Source organism: Canis aureus, chromosome 3 (assembly GCF_053574225.1).
Source record: "Canis aureus isolate CA01 chromosome 3, VMU_Caureus_v.1.0, whole genome shotgun sequence".
NCBI classification, from domain to species: domain Eukaryota; kingdom Metazoa; phylum Chordata; class Mammalia; order Carnivora; family Canidae; genus Canis; species Canis aureus.
Genome location: NC_135613.1, coordinates 74,654,783 through 74,667,666, shown reverse-complemented (window position 1 = coordinate 74,667,666; position 12,884 = coordinate 74,654,783). Strand labels below are relative to the sequence as shown.

The 12,884-nt window shown below is 47.2% G+C and overlaps 1 protein-coding gene across 1 annotated transcript; it reads right to left on the bottom strand.

Moving 5' to 3' along the window:
* Positions 1-556: 556 nt before the first annotated feature.
* On the bottom strand, positions 557-3,360 carry RNF26 (ring finger protein 26). The gene has a single exon (XM_077893848.1). It carries the CDS (start codon positions 2,774-2,776, stop codon positions 1,472-1,474), a length of 1,305 nt encoding a protein of 434 aa, XP_077749974.1. The 5' UTR covers positions 2,777-3,360; the 3' UTR covers positions 557-1,471.
* Between the last annotated feature and the right edge of the window lie 9,524 nt (positions 3,361-12,884).

Below are 12,884 nucleotides of genomic sequence, written 5' to 3'. Positions count from 1 at the left end.
ACGCAGGAGTGCCCCCTCCCCTTGCTGGACATGTGAGAGCAGATTGAGCATGGGGACTGGGATTAGGTCCTCGGCTTTAGCTCCCAGCTCTCCGCCAGGAGGCCTCCCAGCCTACTCCAGCCCAAGAGACACAAAGACAAGCGTCAGCTCCTCCAGGAATCAGAGGGTAGACTGGACACCAGGCAGCAAGAACCCCAAATTACCTCTTGGGAAGAGAGGCACCAGAGAGGCTGGGAAGCTGACTCAAGGGATGAGAACGTTCACACTCCTCTCTACTTGGGCTTAATTCTGGCAAAGTAGAAAAGATAGAGAGGGCTTTCCCAAAGCCAGGTGTGTGAGGGCACAAATTGGAGGGGGCGAAAGCTAACCAGCCATACCTGGCATGGGCTCTCCCCAAGGCACAGTCCTCACATCCTATCTTATCTCTTCTGCCACCAGCTCCCTCACAGACCACAGTGACTCCAGCAGGACTGAAGGACCCGGCTGCACATCAGTTAGGGTGCACTTACTGCTGACCAACTGCTCAGCCCTGTTAGGATGCACACAGAGGCCATCAGAGCTGTCAACAGAAATTTATTCACCAGAAACATGGCCAGACAGACCCATCAGGGAGCTGCATACCCCTAGGCTGGCCCCTTCCGTATTTGGACCCTAGTGAAATAAATGTGTACAGTCTGCTCTCCCCGATGTCAGGGAGAGACAGAGGGGAAATACTATTGTTCTCTGTGATGTGGGAATGAAAGGGGTAGGAGTGGAAATCTGGTATCCCTCCTGAGGCTCCCAGTGGTGCTGGGGTGCCAGAGGGTAATGTGGTCCCAAAGCCAGGTGCAGACACCCATCTCACCCCAACGGGTAAACTCTTGATCCTAGCTGTTGGATCTGGTTGGGAGGGAGTCTCATAAGATCAAGATGGACAGAAATGGTAACTCTCAAGGCACCTGAGAGATACTATCCCCTAGGCCTACCAGTGCACACAGGCGCTCCGAGTGAAAGCAAAGGTTCAAGTTCATTTCAAGGCCCTTGAGTTACCAAAACATCCAAATGACAGTGATGTGTTGTGGCTGCTGAAGCTGGGGAGGGAATGGGGAAGAGTCAGGGAGAGGACTTGCAAATCCTCAACAGAAAAACCAGAAGTAGAGGGGGAGCCCCAGAGATTGGCATCTGGATGGGCCCCGGCAAGCTGGAGGGGAGTCCCCAACAGCCTCGGGGCCTTGCATAGTGACACACTCACCACCTCCGGCATCACCGGGAAGCACTGGGTAAGGAGAAGCTGTTACCCTGCCCCACCCAGCTCATAGTCTTCCAGAGTATCCTATCTCAATGTCCTGGAGATATGGCCTGGAGGCTTGGCATGACAGCCATGGGGGCAGGAGGGGATACAGGCCAGGAACCAGGAGGTCAGGTGTTAAAGCTGTCCTAGCGCAGGTGGCTTCATGGAGCATGAAAAAGTGGGCTGGCAGGGAAGGAGTCTTCAGAGGTAGACATTGAGGGTCTGCAGAATGCCCCGGCGGCAGAGTGGGCAGTTGCGGTGGTAGACGGGGTGACGCATCAGGATCTCAGTGCAAGCCTGGCACAGGCACAGGTGCCGGCAGGGCAGAAGCAGCACCGTCTTGCTCTGGTCCTGGCAGATGACACACTTTTTCCGCTCCTCTTGCTCCTTGAGCAACTTCCACGGGTCTTGCCCAGCTACAGACTCCTCCTCGTTGAGCCTCTCCCGGCCACGGGCAGCTGTTGCTCTGGCCATCCTGACCTCTTCCTCCTCTTCTGCCTCTGATCTGGGCCCTGCTTCAGGAAGAGTGTCCTGTCGCCAGGTCCTGGCTGGGGGCACCCTCCTAGGGCCACCCTGAGGGGCCCCAGGCGCCCCTCCCCGGTTTGGCCAGGTGGCCAGCTGCAGGCTGCGGCTCCAGACTCGACGCCAGGCCTCCAAGTCCAGGGCTAGGCGAGACAGCCGCACGACATCCTCTCGGAGCCGGTGATAAGATGGCCGGGCATGGAGCTGACTGAGTGCCCGGGTGGCCAGTCTCAGGGTGAGGTCTGGGTGCAACACGGTCACCATCACTGCCAGCACGCAAGCCAGCAGCACCAGGCCAGTGACATTGACGAGCACGAAGTTGGTCAGGAGGCGGGCAGCTGACGCTAGGAGCTCCAGTGCTAGCTGGCAGGGGGTCCAGAGGAGGATGGCCATGGCCACGGCACTGCTGGAAATGTGGGCTAGGAAGGCAGCTACAACGTCCGTCATCCTCCACAGCGGCCCCATCACTGCATCCCACAGGGCCAGCATTAGGGAGAAAAGGTTCTGAGTGCCTATGAGGCAGATGTTGACCAGGCTGTTGATCACATAGGCCACGAGGCTCATGGCAATGGCACAGATGTCACAGGCCTGGCGCAGCAAAGCATGACCACTGGAGACCACATTGAGCACCCCCCGGTGCAGGATCTCCCGGCTCCTCAGTGCCCCGTGAGAGGCCAGGTGCCCCAGGAGCTTTAAGCTCTCCAGGCCAGAGTAGCAGCTGTACAGCAAAGTACACAAGGCCTGCAAGCCCCCAAAGGTGAAACGGACCAAGGCTTCGATCAAGGCCAGCAACGAAAGCAGGACTCCGCGGCCCAAGTGCAAAAGACTAGTCAGTACCGTGTGTGGCAGGTTGTAGATGAAGGCCAGCAGCCAGGCCAGGGAAGCCAGGAGGGAGGACACCAGCAGGAAGTTGAGGTCCAACACCAAGGTCAGCAGGTCCAGCACAAGGCCCACCCCATTCACTATCAGGTACACAGCCTCCATGATAGGGCTGTGGAGGTTAATCCGAAAGGAAAGCTGGCTCCAGGTTGAGGGCGGGTGTCAAGGCTGCTAATGTTTGGGGGCGTCAGGGGTCAATCTGGAAGGGAAGTGAGCAGTCTCCAAGCCAGAGAGAAGCAAGAATCTGAGCAAGAAACGGGTGAGAGCGAGGTGGAGTCTCAGTGGAGGGAAAGGGGGCCAGACGCCGGTCCAGGAGTCCCGGTTTGGACGCCAGGCTGTCTGGGAGGGAAGAAGCCAAACATCTCTAAAGTGGAGGTGAGCCCGGGCCGGAGGAGGGAGCTCAGCTTTGGAGGCCAGGTGGCGGCGAACCACGGCCGGGCAGTGGGTCAGACCGAGAGGAGACCGGGAACGGATGGTGTCGGGCCGGGGCCGGGTGGGGGCGGCGCAGGCTGGGCGCGGGCTCGCGGTCCAGCTACGCAGGTACCCCTGTCCCCGCCCGGCCCCCGTCCTCTGGGCTCGCGACTCTTTGCGTCCAAAGGGGTCGTGGGAAAGGGAGTCAGCCTCAGCAAACCCCAAACGCGGCCTCTACTCCGCTGGGCGCCGCCATCTTGTGTGCGAAGGGGCGGGGCAAAAAGCGTGATAGGGAGGGCGGGACGACGAGCTCCGACCAATCGTTGAGGAGCAGCCGCAGGAAACCTCGAGCATTCATTGGGCCGTTTGAACGGCGCCCGAACGTATTTACTCTCCAAGGGGAAGGGCGGAGACAGATTGAAATCCCCGCCCCCTTGAGGCAGCGATTGGTCAGTTGAAGGGCAGAAGCGGACTAGGCCCTCCTCCTAGCCCCGCCCCCTAGCAAAGCAGGATTTGTTTGTTTGCACCGGGGCCGGATACCTGTGCTGTTCTTGCACCTTTTAGGTGAGAGTTGAAGGTTACTCTCTCTCTGAGCTGGGCTCTCGAATGACCGCCTCCACACCCTGCTCAGACTCGCGGCCTCGCCCTCCACTACTCATTCATTCATTCATTCATTCAGTCGCGTTTATCGAGCTCCGGCAAATAGAATGGAGACCCAAACACCAAAAATGTTTCAGGGTGTGCCTGCCCCCAAGCCGCTGCCAAGGGGAAACACGTTGTTACAGGGGATTCCCAAGCTGCTATTCCAAACTGTTTCCTCCAGCGTCATCAGCTTTTCTCAGCATCTTCAGGAGATTATCTCATTATGACAAGGAGGCCACAGACCAGAAATAGCTCACCCTCCTACACTAGCCCCTATTAATTTGTTTACTTGAGCATTCTAGTTAGATATGTACACCTGAGCGGCTCCAGGTTCCTCAATAAGTTATCCTTTCCTTTAATATTCCAAATGTATTTGAGACCCCATCCCAAATCTGTTGGGAAATCTGGTGTTCTCTAGTAATGCCAAGGATACTTGGGAGTCTTATCCTTCCCTCGGGTCACCATTGCTTTAATTTCCTGCTTATGTGAATGCTTTGTCCTCCCCCAGGCTTGGACACCTAAAAAACGTTTGTCCGGATTCACTCACCCAACCCCAAACACTGCCTGAATCCCTCTCTCCCCACAGCCCCCCTAATAGCAAGCTGAGTAGGGCAGCAAGCCTAAGTGGAGGTCCCACCAGGGGTCATAGCATGGTGCAGAGCAAGGGCTGCAGTTCCTAAAACTCCACTGGTTTTGCCCCAGCCTCTTTCTCACACCTGTCAGGCCCCAACTTAATGTTTTCTGATGGGTTTTCCCTTTCTCTTTCCTCTTCCCCTTCCTCTTCCTTGTCCTCATCCTCTTGGGATTTCCCCTCCCTTTTTCTAGCCCATCAGACTCCAACTTCCTATTTTGCTTTTTGATTTTACAGCATAGTCTGTCTCTACTCCCAACCCAATCTCAGCTCTAACCACAAAATGCTGATCTCTCTAACCAAGGGAGAATAACATAAAGATTTGTGTTATTGGGACGCCTGGGTGGCTCATCGATTGACATCTGCCTTCAGCTCAGGACCTGATTCTGGAGTTCCAGGATGGAGTCCCATATCGGGCTCCTGCAGGGAGCCCACTTCTCCCTCTGCCTATGTCTCTGCCTCTCTGTGTCTCTCATGAATAAACAAATAAAATTAAAAAAAAAAAAAGATTTGTGTTAGCCTCCTGCTCACATCATGGTCTGTTGTGATTATTGTTGCTGATGTTTTTATTATACAGCTGTACATTCTCCCCCAATTTCAAATCTTGGAGAATACGCCCACCTCTGCCTCAAGATATTTGATCTCCCCACCCATAACCTGTCCTCTTCAGAAAGGTTAGCTGTCCACTACTGTGTTCCTAATGTGTCTTCCTGCGGCACTTGATACCAGTGGCCACTTCCTCCACTCTTGGCTCCTGACCATGACCCTCCCCTGTATTCTTTCATGGCTCCTTTTCCTGTCTCCATGACAACTTCCAAATATGTGCCTTCAGCCTGAATCTCTCTTGCAAAGTTTAGGTTGCCACCGCTTCCTGGACGTAGACAGTGCCTGTATATCGCACTGGTGCTTCAAACTGAACATGCCCAAATCAAATTCAGCGAACTTGCTCTGCCTACACTGTGTCCAATTAACCAGGCAGCTTTCCACACCACATAAATCTTCTTGGAATTGGCAGGATCCAATAACAGTATTTCCATTAGTTTGGGACCAAAGCTTCTCTTCTGGATGATCTGAGACTTACCAAAGAACCTTGAATGAGCTATAACCTTTGACTCAGCTGGCAAACCAGCTATGAGCAAGTAGAGGTTACGTGTGGCCACAATTCTTGGGACAAATGAATTGCTGTATGACAAAATGCTCTCCATTCTTAAGCTAGAAACGGCTGAAAAGTACCATTGAATGCAATGCAAAAGAAGTGCTGGGATGACACCCTTGAACAAGCCAAGGTACTTTCCTCTGCTGAAAAATTATAAATCACTCCCCTTGAGGTAACCATGGAAATGGTGGTTTGGTTTGGAGTCAAGTACAGTATCTCTACTAAGTTGATAATATTTCTTTCTCCTCCAGGACCGTGTTTCAGATAAGAGCCTGTTAAAACCCACAGTTGCCAAAGTGGGGATCATCATCTGTTTGGAGGCTGGAGAAAGAAGAGGAGAATATTGGTGGAAAAAGCTGACACCAACTGACAGTAAGGAAGAAGTTCGAATTGCTTACTTGTGTGAGTTGCAGTGATTGAGAGGAAAATCAGCCAGATCTTAAGAAAACTGAATGCCTAGAGCTACTATCTATCCTTGCAGAGTTTGTTTTTTGTTTTTTAAGATTTTATTTATTCATGACAGACACACAGAGAGAAAGGCAGAGACACAGGCAGAGGGAGAAGCAGGCTCCATGCAGGGAGCCCGACGTGGGACTTGATCCCAGAGCCGGACGTGGGACTCCATCCCGGGGGGGCCCCAGGATCACAGCCCCGGCTGAAGGTGGTGCTAAACCGCTGGGCCACTGGGGCTGCCCTCCTTGCAGAGTTTTATACTGGAAGTTGTAGTGGGGAGTGGGGTGAACTAAAACTCTCAGCATGTGCCCCCAAGAGGCCTGCTGGGGCCACAACTGGTTTCTGCCGCAGCGCTTACTGTAGGGCTTTGGTTTAGCTAGGTGAGAGATGCTAGCTGGGACCATGAAAGGGGATTTTAGAGATGGTGTAAAAACATGCAATTCAGAAGTCTTGTTTGTGGTATTATGTATACTATAACCTTCCCCTTCGGCTCCCCATTAAGGATTCAGTATAATCTATATTACTGCCATGGCATTAGAGTTGGATTTTTTCCCCTTTTTGATCTACTTCTGCTTTTGATTCATGCAGTTCATTTACAGGGTCCCAAAGTAAAAACTGTATAAAAAGGCACATTCATAGGTTTGTTTTCATTCTGCCCCTGCCACCTTGTTCCCTCCCAGTACCAGCTAGGGGCCCCACAAATCACAAACATACCAAAAAATGTTTTCCTTGGTCAATCAGGATCCAGGGCTTGGCATTGGCCCAGCAGAATTCATAACTCTAAACATCGACTGTGCTAATGACACTGCTTGGACCCAGAAAAGCCCTTCTCCACATTTCATAGCATCCTGGAAACAGGAGGTGACTGGGTCCAAATGCCACAAACAAAACTCCTGAATTTTTAAGTGGAGGTGGATTTGAGTTGTTGAAGTGTAGTCAAATCCTCTTGCATTTCTTCTTGGTCTAATTTATGGTTCCAGAAGTACTCAGAAATTAATCCAGTGGCTGAGGAACATGTGCAAAATTAATTCAGAATTTTTAAAATGTGTATATATGTAAATCTAGATGAAACACGCATACATATTTCATTGGTTTTAGCCCTGTTTTGATGTAAGGAAAGGACTGAAAAAAGCACCCCATAATTGTAGACATTGATTTAAAATGTTCTTGGGAAAAAAAATAAATAAAATAAAATGTTCTTGGGGGTGGAGTGCCTCAGTGGCTCAGTCTGTTAAGCATCTGACTTTTTTTTTTTTTAATTTTTTATTTATTTATGATAGGCACACAGTGAGAGAGAGAGAGGCAGAGACACAGGCAGAGGGAGAAGCAGGCTCCATGCACCGGGAGCCCGACGTGGGATTCGATCCTGGGTCTCCAGGATCGCGCCCTGGGCCAAAGGCAGGCGCTAAACCGCTGCGCCACCCAGGGATCCCAGCATGTGACTCTTGATCAAGCTCATGTCTTGATCTCAGTGTCTTGAGTTCAAGCCCTGTGTTTGGGCTCCATGCTGGGCATGGAGCCTACTTAATTAAAAAAGAAAAGAAAAAGAAAAAAGATTGTTCAGGGCAAGTCAATGATGATGGCACTGGCATAGTTAGTAAAGGTAAAGGAAAACAAAGTCATTTTTTGGACTAAAAATCCAGAAGCATTTTTGTGCCATGTGCCCTGTATGACACATACTTGAACTTGTTATTAAACCTGACCTCAGTTGTGCTAACCATGGTGGCATTCTTTGGAACAATAAAAAGATTATATACAATATTCTCTGGATCTGCCCAAAGATGAAACATCTTGGAAAGATATACATCATCTTTTTTTTTTAAGATTTATTTATTTATGATAGACAGAGAGAGAGAGAGACAGAGACACAGGCAGAGGGAGAAGCAGGCTCCATCCGGGAGCCGGATGTGGGACTCGATCCCAGGACTCCAGGATCGCGCTCTGGGCCAAAGGCAGGCGCCGAACCGCTGAGCCATCCAGGGATCCCTGATATACATCATCTTTGACCTCACTACCTCTCTGGGACACATGATGGAATTGCCGGCTAGGTGCAGTTAAAACAAGTAGAATTTCATGTAGATGAGATATCAAAAGAGCTTGAAGAGTTAAGCAAAACAATGGAAGATTCTCAAATAAAGAGCAAATTATGGTCTCTGGTGGAAAATGAAATTACTCTTAAATAATAAGAATAATTACTCTTAAATATATCTGCACTATTTTCAGATATTTGAGATGGACTGTTGCCTAATTTTTTTTTAATTTTTATTTATTTATGATAGTCACACAGAGAGAGAGAGAGAGAGAGGCAGAGACAGAGGCAGAGGGAGAAGCAGGCTCCATGCACCGGGAGCCTGATGTGGGATTCGATCTCGGGTCTCCAGGATCGCGCCCTGGGCCAAAGGCAGGCGCCAAACCGCTGCGCCACCCAGGAATCCCGACTGTTGCCTAATATTAAAAATATTGAGGGGCGCCTGGTGACTCAGCTGATCAGGCATCAGAGTCTTGATTTCAGCTAGGGTCATGGTCTCAGGGTCGTGAGATCGAGCCCTGTTTCCTTCCGAACTAGGCACTGAGCCTGCTTAAAATTCTCTCTCTCCCACTCCCTCTGCCCCTCCACCCCTCCATCTCCCTCTTTAAAATACATATATATAGGACGCCTGGGTGGCTCAGTGGTTGAGCTTCTGCCTACAGCTTAGGGCGTGACCCCAAGTCCCCGGGTCAAGTCCCACATTGGGCTCCTCATGAGGAGCCTGCTTCTCCCTCTGCCTGTGTCTCTGTCTCTCTCTCTCTCTGTGTCTCTCATGAATAAATAAATAAAATCTTTTTAAAAATACATATATATGTATATATATGTGTATATATATATATATATATATATATATATATATATATATATAACATTGATAGAAGTTTAACCAAAAAAATCTAGATCTGTTTGACTGTTTTACTGTTTATAATTGATGAAGTAATACTAATACATTATTATTGTTGTTGTTGTTGTTGTTGTTGTTAACAACTGAGGTCCATAGTTTCCATTAGTGTTGTCTCTTTGTATGAGTTTTGACAAATGTATAATGCCATGTAATTACCATTCAGGGTCGTACGGAATATTTTCACTGCCCTAAAAATCCCCTTGTCCCATCTATTCCTCCCTTCCCTCCCTCTCCCACCCGCAGCTCCTGGCCATCACTAACATTTTTTACTGCCTCCAGTTTTGCCTTTCCCAGAATGTCATATGATTGGACTCTTACAGTACGGAGCCTTTTCAAATTAGCTTCTTTCACTTAACAATATGTATTCAGGTTTCCTCCATGTCTTTCTGTGACTTGATAGCTCATTTCTTTTGATCACTTAATAATATTCCACTGTATGGACATACCCATCAGTTTGTTTATCCATTGTCCTACTGAAGGACATCTTGATTGCTTCAAGTTTTGGCAGTGATGACTAAAGCTGCTGTAAACATCCATGTGCACATTTTTGCATGGACAGAAGTTTTTAGCTCATTTGGGTAAATACCAAGGAGAACGACTGCCTGATCATATGGTAAAGAGTATGTTTCATTTTACAAGAAACTGCCAAACTGTCTTCCAAAGTGGCTGTACCATTTCACATTGCCACCAGCAGTGAATGAGAGTTCCTGTTGCTCTGCATCCTCATCAGAATTTGATGTTGTTGGTGTTTAGAAATTTAGCCACTCTAATTGATGTGTAGTAGCATAATTATTGTTTTAATTTGCAATTCCCCAGTGACAAATAATGTTGACATCTTTTCATGTATTTGCTATTTGTATATTTTTTAAAGATTTTATCTATCTATCTATCTATTTATTTATTGAGAGAGAGTGGGAGGAGGCTTAGAGAGAGAGAGAGAGAGAATCTCAAGCAGACTCTATACTGAGAGGGGAGCCCAATGAGGGGCTGGAACCCAGGAACCCAAGATCATGACCTGAGCCAAAACCAAGAGTAAGATGCTTAACCAACGGAGCCACCGAGGTGACCCTGTATATCTTTCTCTTAATTCAATTTTTTATTTTAATTCTAGTTATTTAACATATATAATAAAATTGGTGTCAGGTGTAGAATATAGTGATTTATCACTTACCTAGGTGTAGAATATAGTGATTTATCTCTTACCTATAACACCCAGTGATCATCACAAGTGCCTCCTTAATACCCATCACCAGTTTAGCCCATCCCCCCCATTAACCCTCTTTGTTCTACATCATTAAGAGTCTCTTATGGTTTGCTTCCCTCTCTATCTCAGCTGTTTTATTCCTTAAATTCTCCATATGAGTGAAATCATATGGTATTTCTCTCTCTCTCTCTCTCTCTCTCTCTCTCTCTCTCTCTGAGGGAGAGAGAGAATGAGAGAGTGTATGAGCAGGGGAGGGGCAGAGAAAGGGGGAGAAATCCCAAGCAGGTTCCACAGCATGATGGAGCCCAAGGAGGGGCTCAATCCCATGACCCCAGACCATGAAACCAAGAGTCAGACACTTAACCAACTGAGCCACCCAGGTGCCCCGGTATTTGTCTTTCTTTAACTGACTTATTTCACTTAGCATAATACACTCTAGCTCCATCCATGTCCATGTCATTGCAAATGGCAAGATTTAATTCTTTTTAATGGCTGAATAATATTCCAGCGTGTGTGTGTGTGTGTGTGTGTGTATACACATCACATCTTCTTTATCCAGTCATTCTTTTAAAATTTTTATTTATTTAAGAGAGAGAGAGAGGGAATGTGTATGAGCTGGGGGAGGAGCAGAGGGAGAGAGACAAACAGACTTGGCACAGAACCTGACGAGGTGCTCAGTCTCACACCCCTGAGATCAATGACTTGAGCCAAAGCCAAGAGTTGAATGCTTAGCTGACTGAGCCACTCAAACACCCTCATTCATTTTTTTGATGAGGTGTCTATTGAGGTCTTTGACTCATTTTTTTTTTTGGCTCATTTTTTATTTGGGTTGTTTTCTTACTCTTTTTTAAAATTTTTATCTTATTTTATTTAAATTCATTTAATTAACATAGACTGTATTATTAATTTCAGAGGTTGAATTCAGTGATTCATCAGTTGCATATAACACCCAGTGCTCATTCCATCGTGTGCCCTCCCTAATGCCCATCACCCAGTGACCCCATCGCCCCACCCCCCTCCCTTCCAGCAACAACCCTCCAGTTTGTTTCCTATGGTTAAGAGTCTTTTTTTTTTTTAATATTTTATTTATTTATTCAGAGAGAGAGAGAGAGAGGCAGACACAGGCAGAGGGAGAAGCAGGCTCCACGCAGGGAGCCGGACGTGGGACTCGATCCGGGTCTCCAGGATCAGGCCCAGGGCTGAGAGCGGCGCCAAACCGCTGCGCCACCCGGGCTGCCCTGGATAAGAGTCTTTTATGGTTTGTCTCCCTCTCCGATTTTATCTTATTTTATTTTTTCCTCCCTTCCCCTATGCTCCTCTGTTTTATTTCTTAAATCCCACACATGAGTGAAATCATATGATAATTGTCTTTCTCTGACTTACTTCACTTAGCATAATACCCTCTGTTCCACCCACATTGTTGCAAATGGCAAGCTTTCTCTTTTGTTGGCTTAGTAATATTCCATTATATATAGATACCACATCTTCTTTATTCATCTGTTGATGGACATCTGGGCTCTTTCCACAGTTTGACTATTGTGGACATTGCTGCTAGAAACACTGGGATGCAGGTGCCCCTTCAGATCACTGTATTTGTATCTTTGGGGTAAATACCCAGTAGGGCAATTGCTGGGTCATAAAATAGCTCTATTTTCAACTTTTTGAGGAATCTCCATACTGTTTTCCAGAATAGCTGTAGGTTTGTTTTCTTACTCTTGAGTTTTTAAAGTTTTTGTAGGGGATCCCTGGGTGGCTCAGCGGTTTGGCGCCTGCCTTTGGCCCAGGGCACGATCCTGGAGTCCCGGGATCTAGTCCCACGTCGGGCTCCCGACATGGAGCCTGCTTCTCCCTCCTCCTGTGTCTCTGCTTCTCTCTCTCTCTCTTTCTCTCTTTATGTCTATCATAAATAAATAAATAAATAAATAAATAAATAAATAAATAAATAAATATAATAAAGTTTTTGTATATGTTAGATGCCAGTTCTTTATCAGATATGTGTTTTGCAAATGTTTTCTCCCTGCCTGTGGCTTATCTCTTTAGTCTCTCAACAGTGTCTTCCATAAAACAGAAGTTTTTCATCCTAATGAAATCCAACTTACCATTTTTTTCTGTCATAGATCATGCCAAAAAGCCACGCCAAACCTAAGATCATTTTGGTTTTCTCCTATGTTACGTGGAAGTTTTATAGTTTTGCATTTTACATTCAGGTCTATGAGATTAATTTCTGTGAAACATGGAATGTTTGTGTCTAGATTAATTCTTTTGCATATGACTATCTAGTTGTTGTTTTATCTCCCGAAGGATTAAACAACTTCTTTTAAATTCTAAAATACTTTCTAAATCTAAAGAAGCTACATTCTAATAAATTTATAAGCAAACAAAATTGACAAAACACTTTTTAAGAAAATTCTGGGGAAATAAGCACTCAGGTACATTGCTGGTAGGAAAACAACAGTGGGGAGGAGTTTGGCAATATCCACAATGTCTAAGTGTGCATTGTTACAAAGCCACAGTAATCAAGACAGTGTAGTAATGGCATAAGACAGACATCCATACAGACCAATGAATAGAGAGCCCAGAAATAAACTCTTGCATACCTGGTCAGATGATCTTCAACGAGCATGCTAAGACCACTCAATGCAGAAAAGACAGTCTGTTCAACAAACGGTGTTGGGAACACTGGACAAAAAGTGCAAAAGCATGAATTTAGACCCTTATCTTACATCATCTACAAAAATTAACTCCAGGGCAGCCTGGGTGGCTCAGCGGTTTAGCGCCACCTT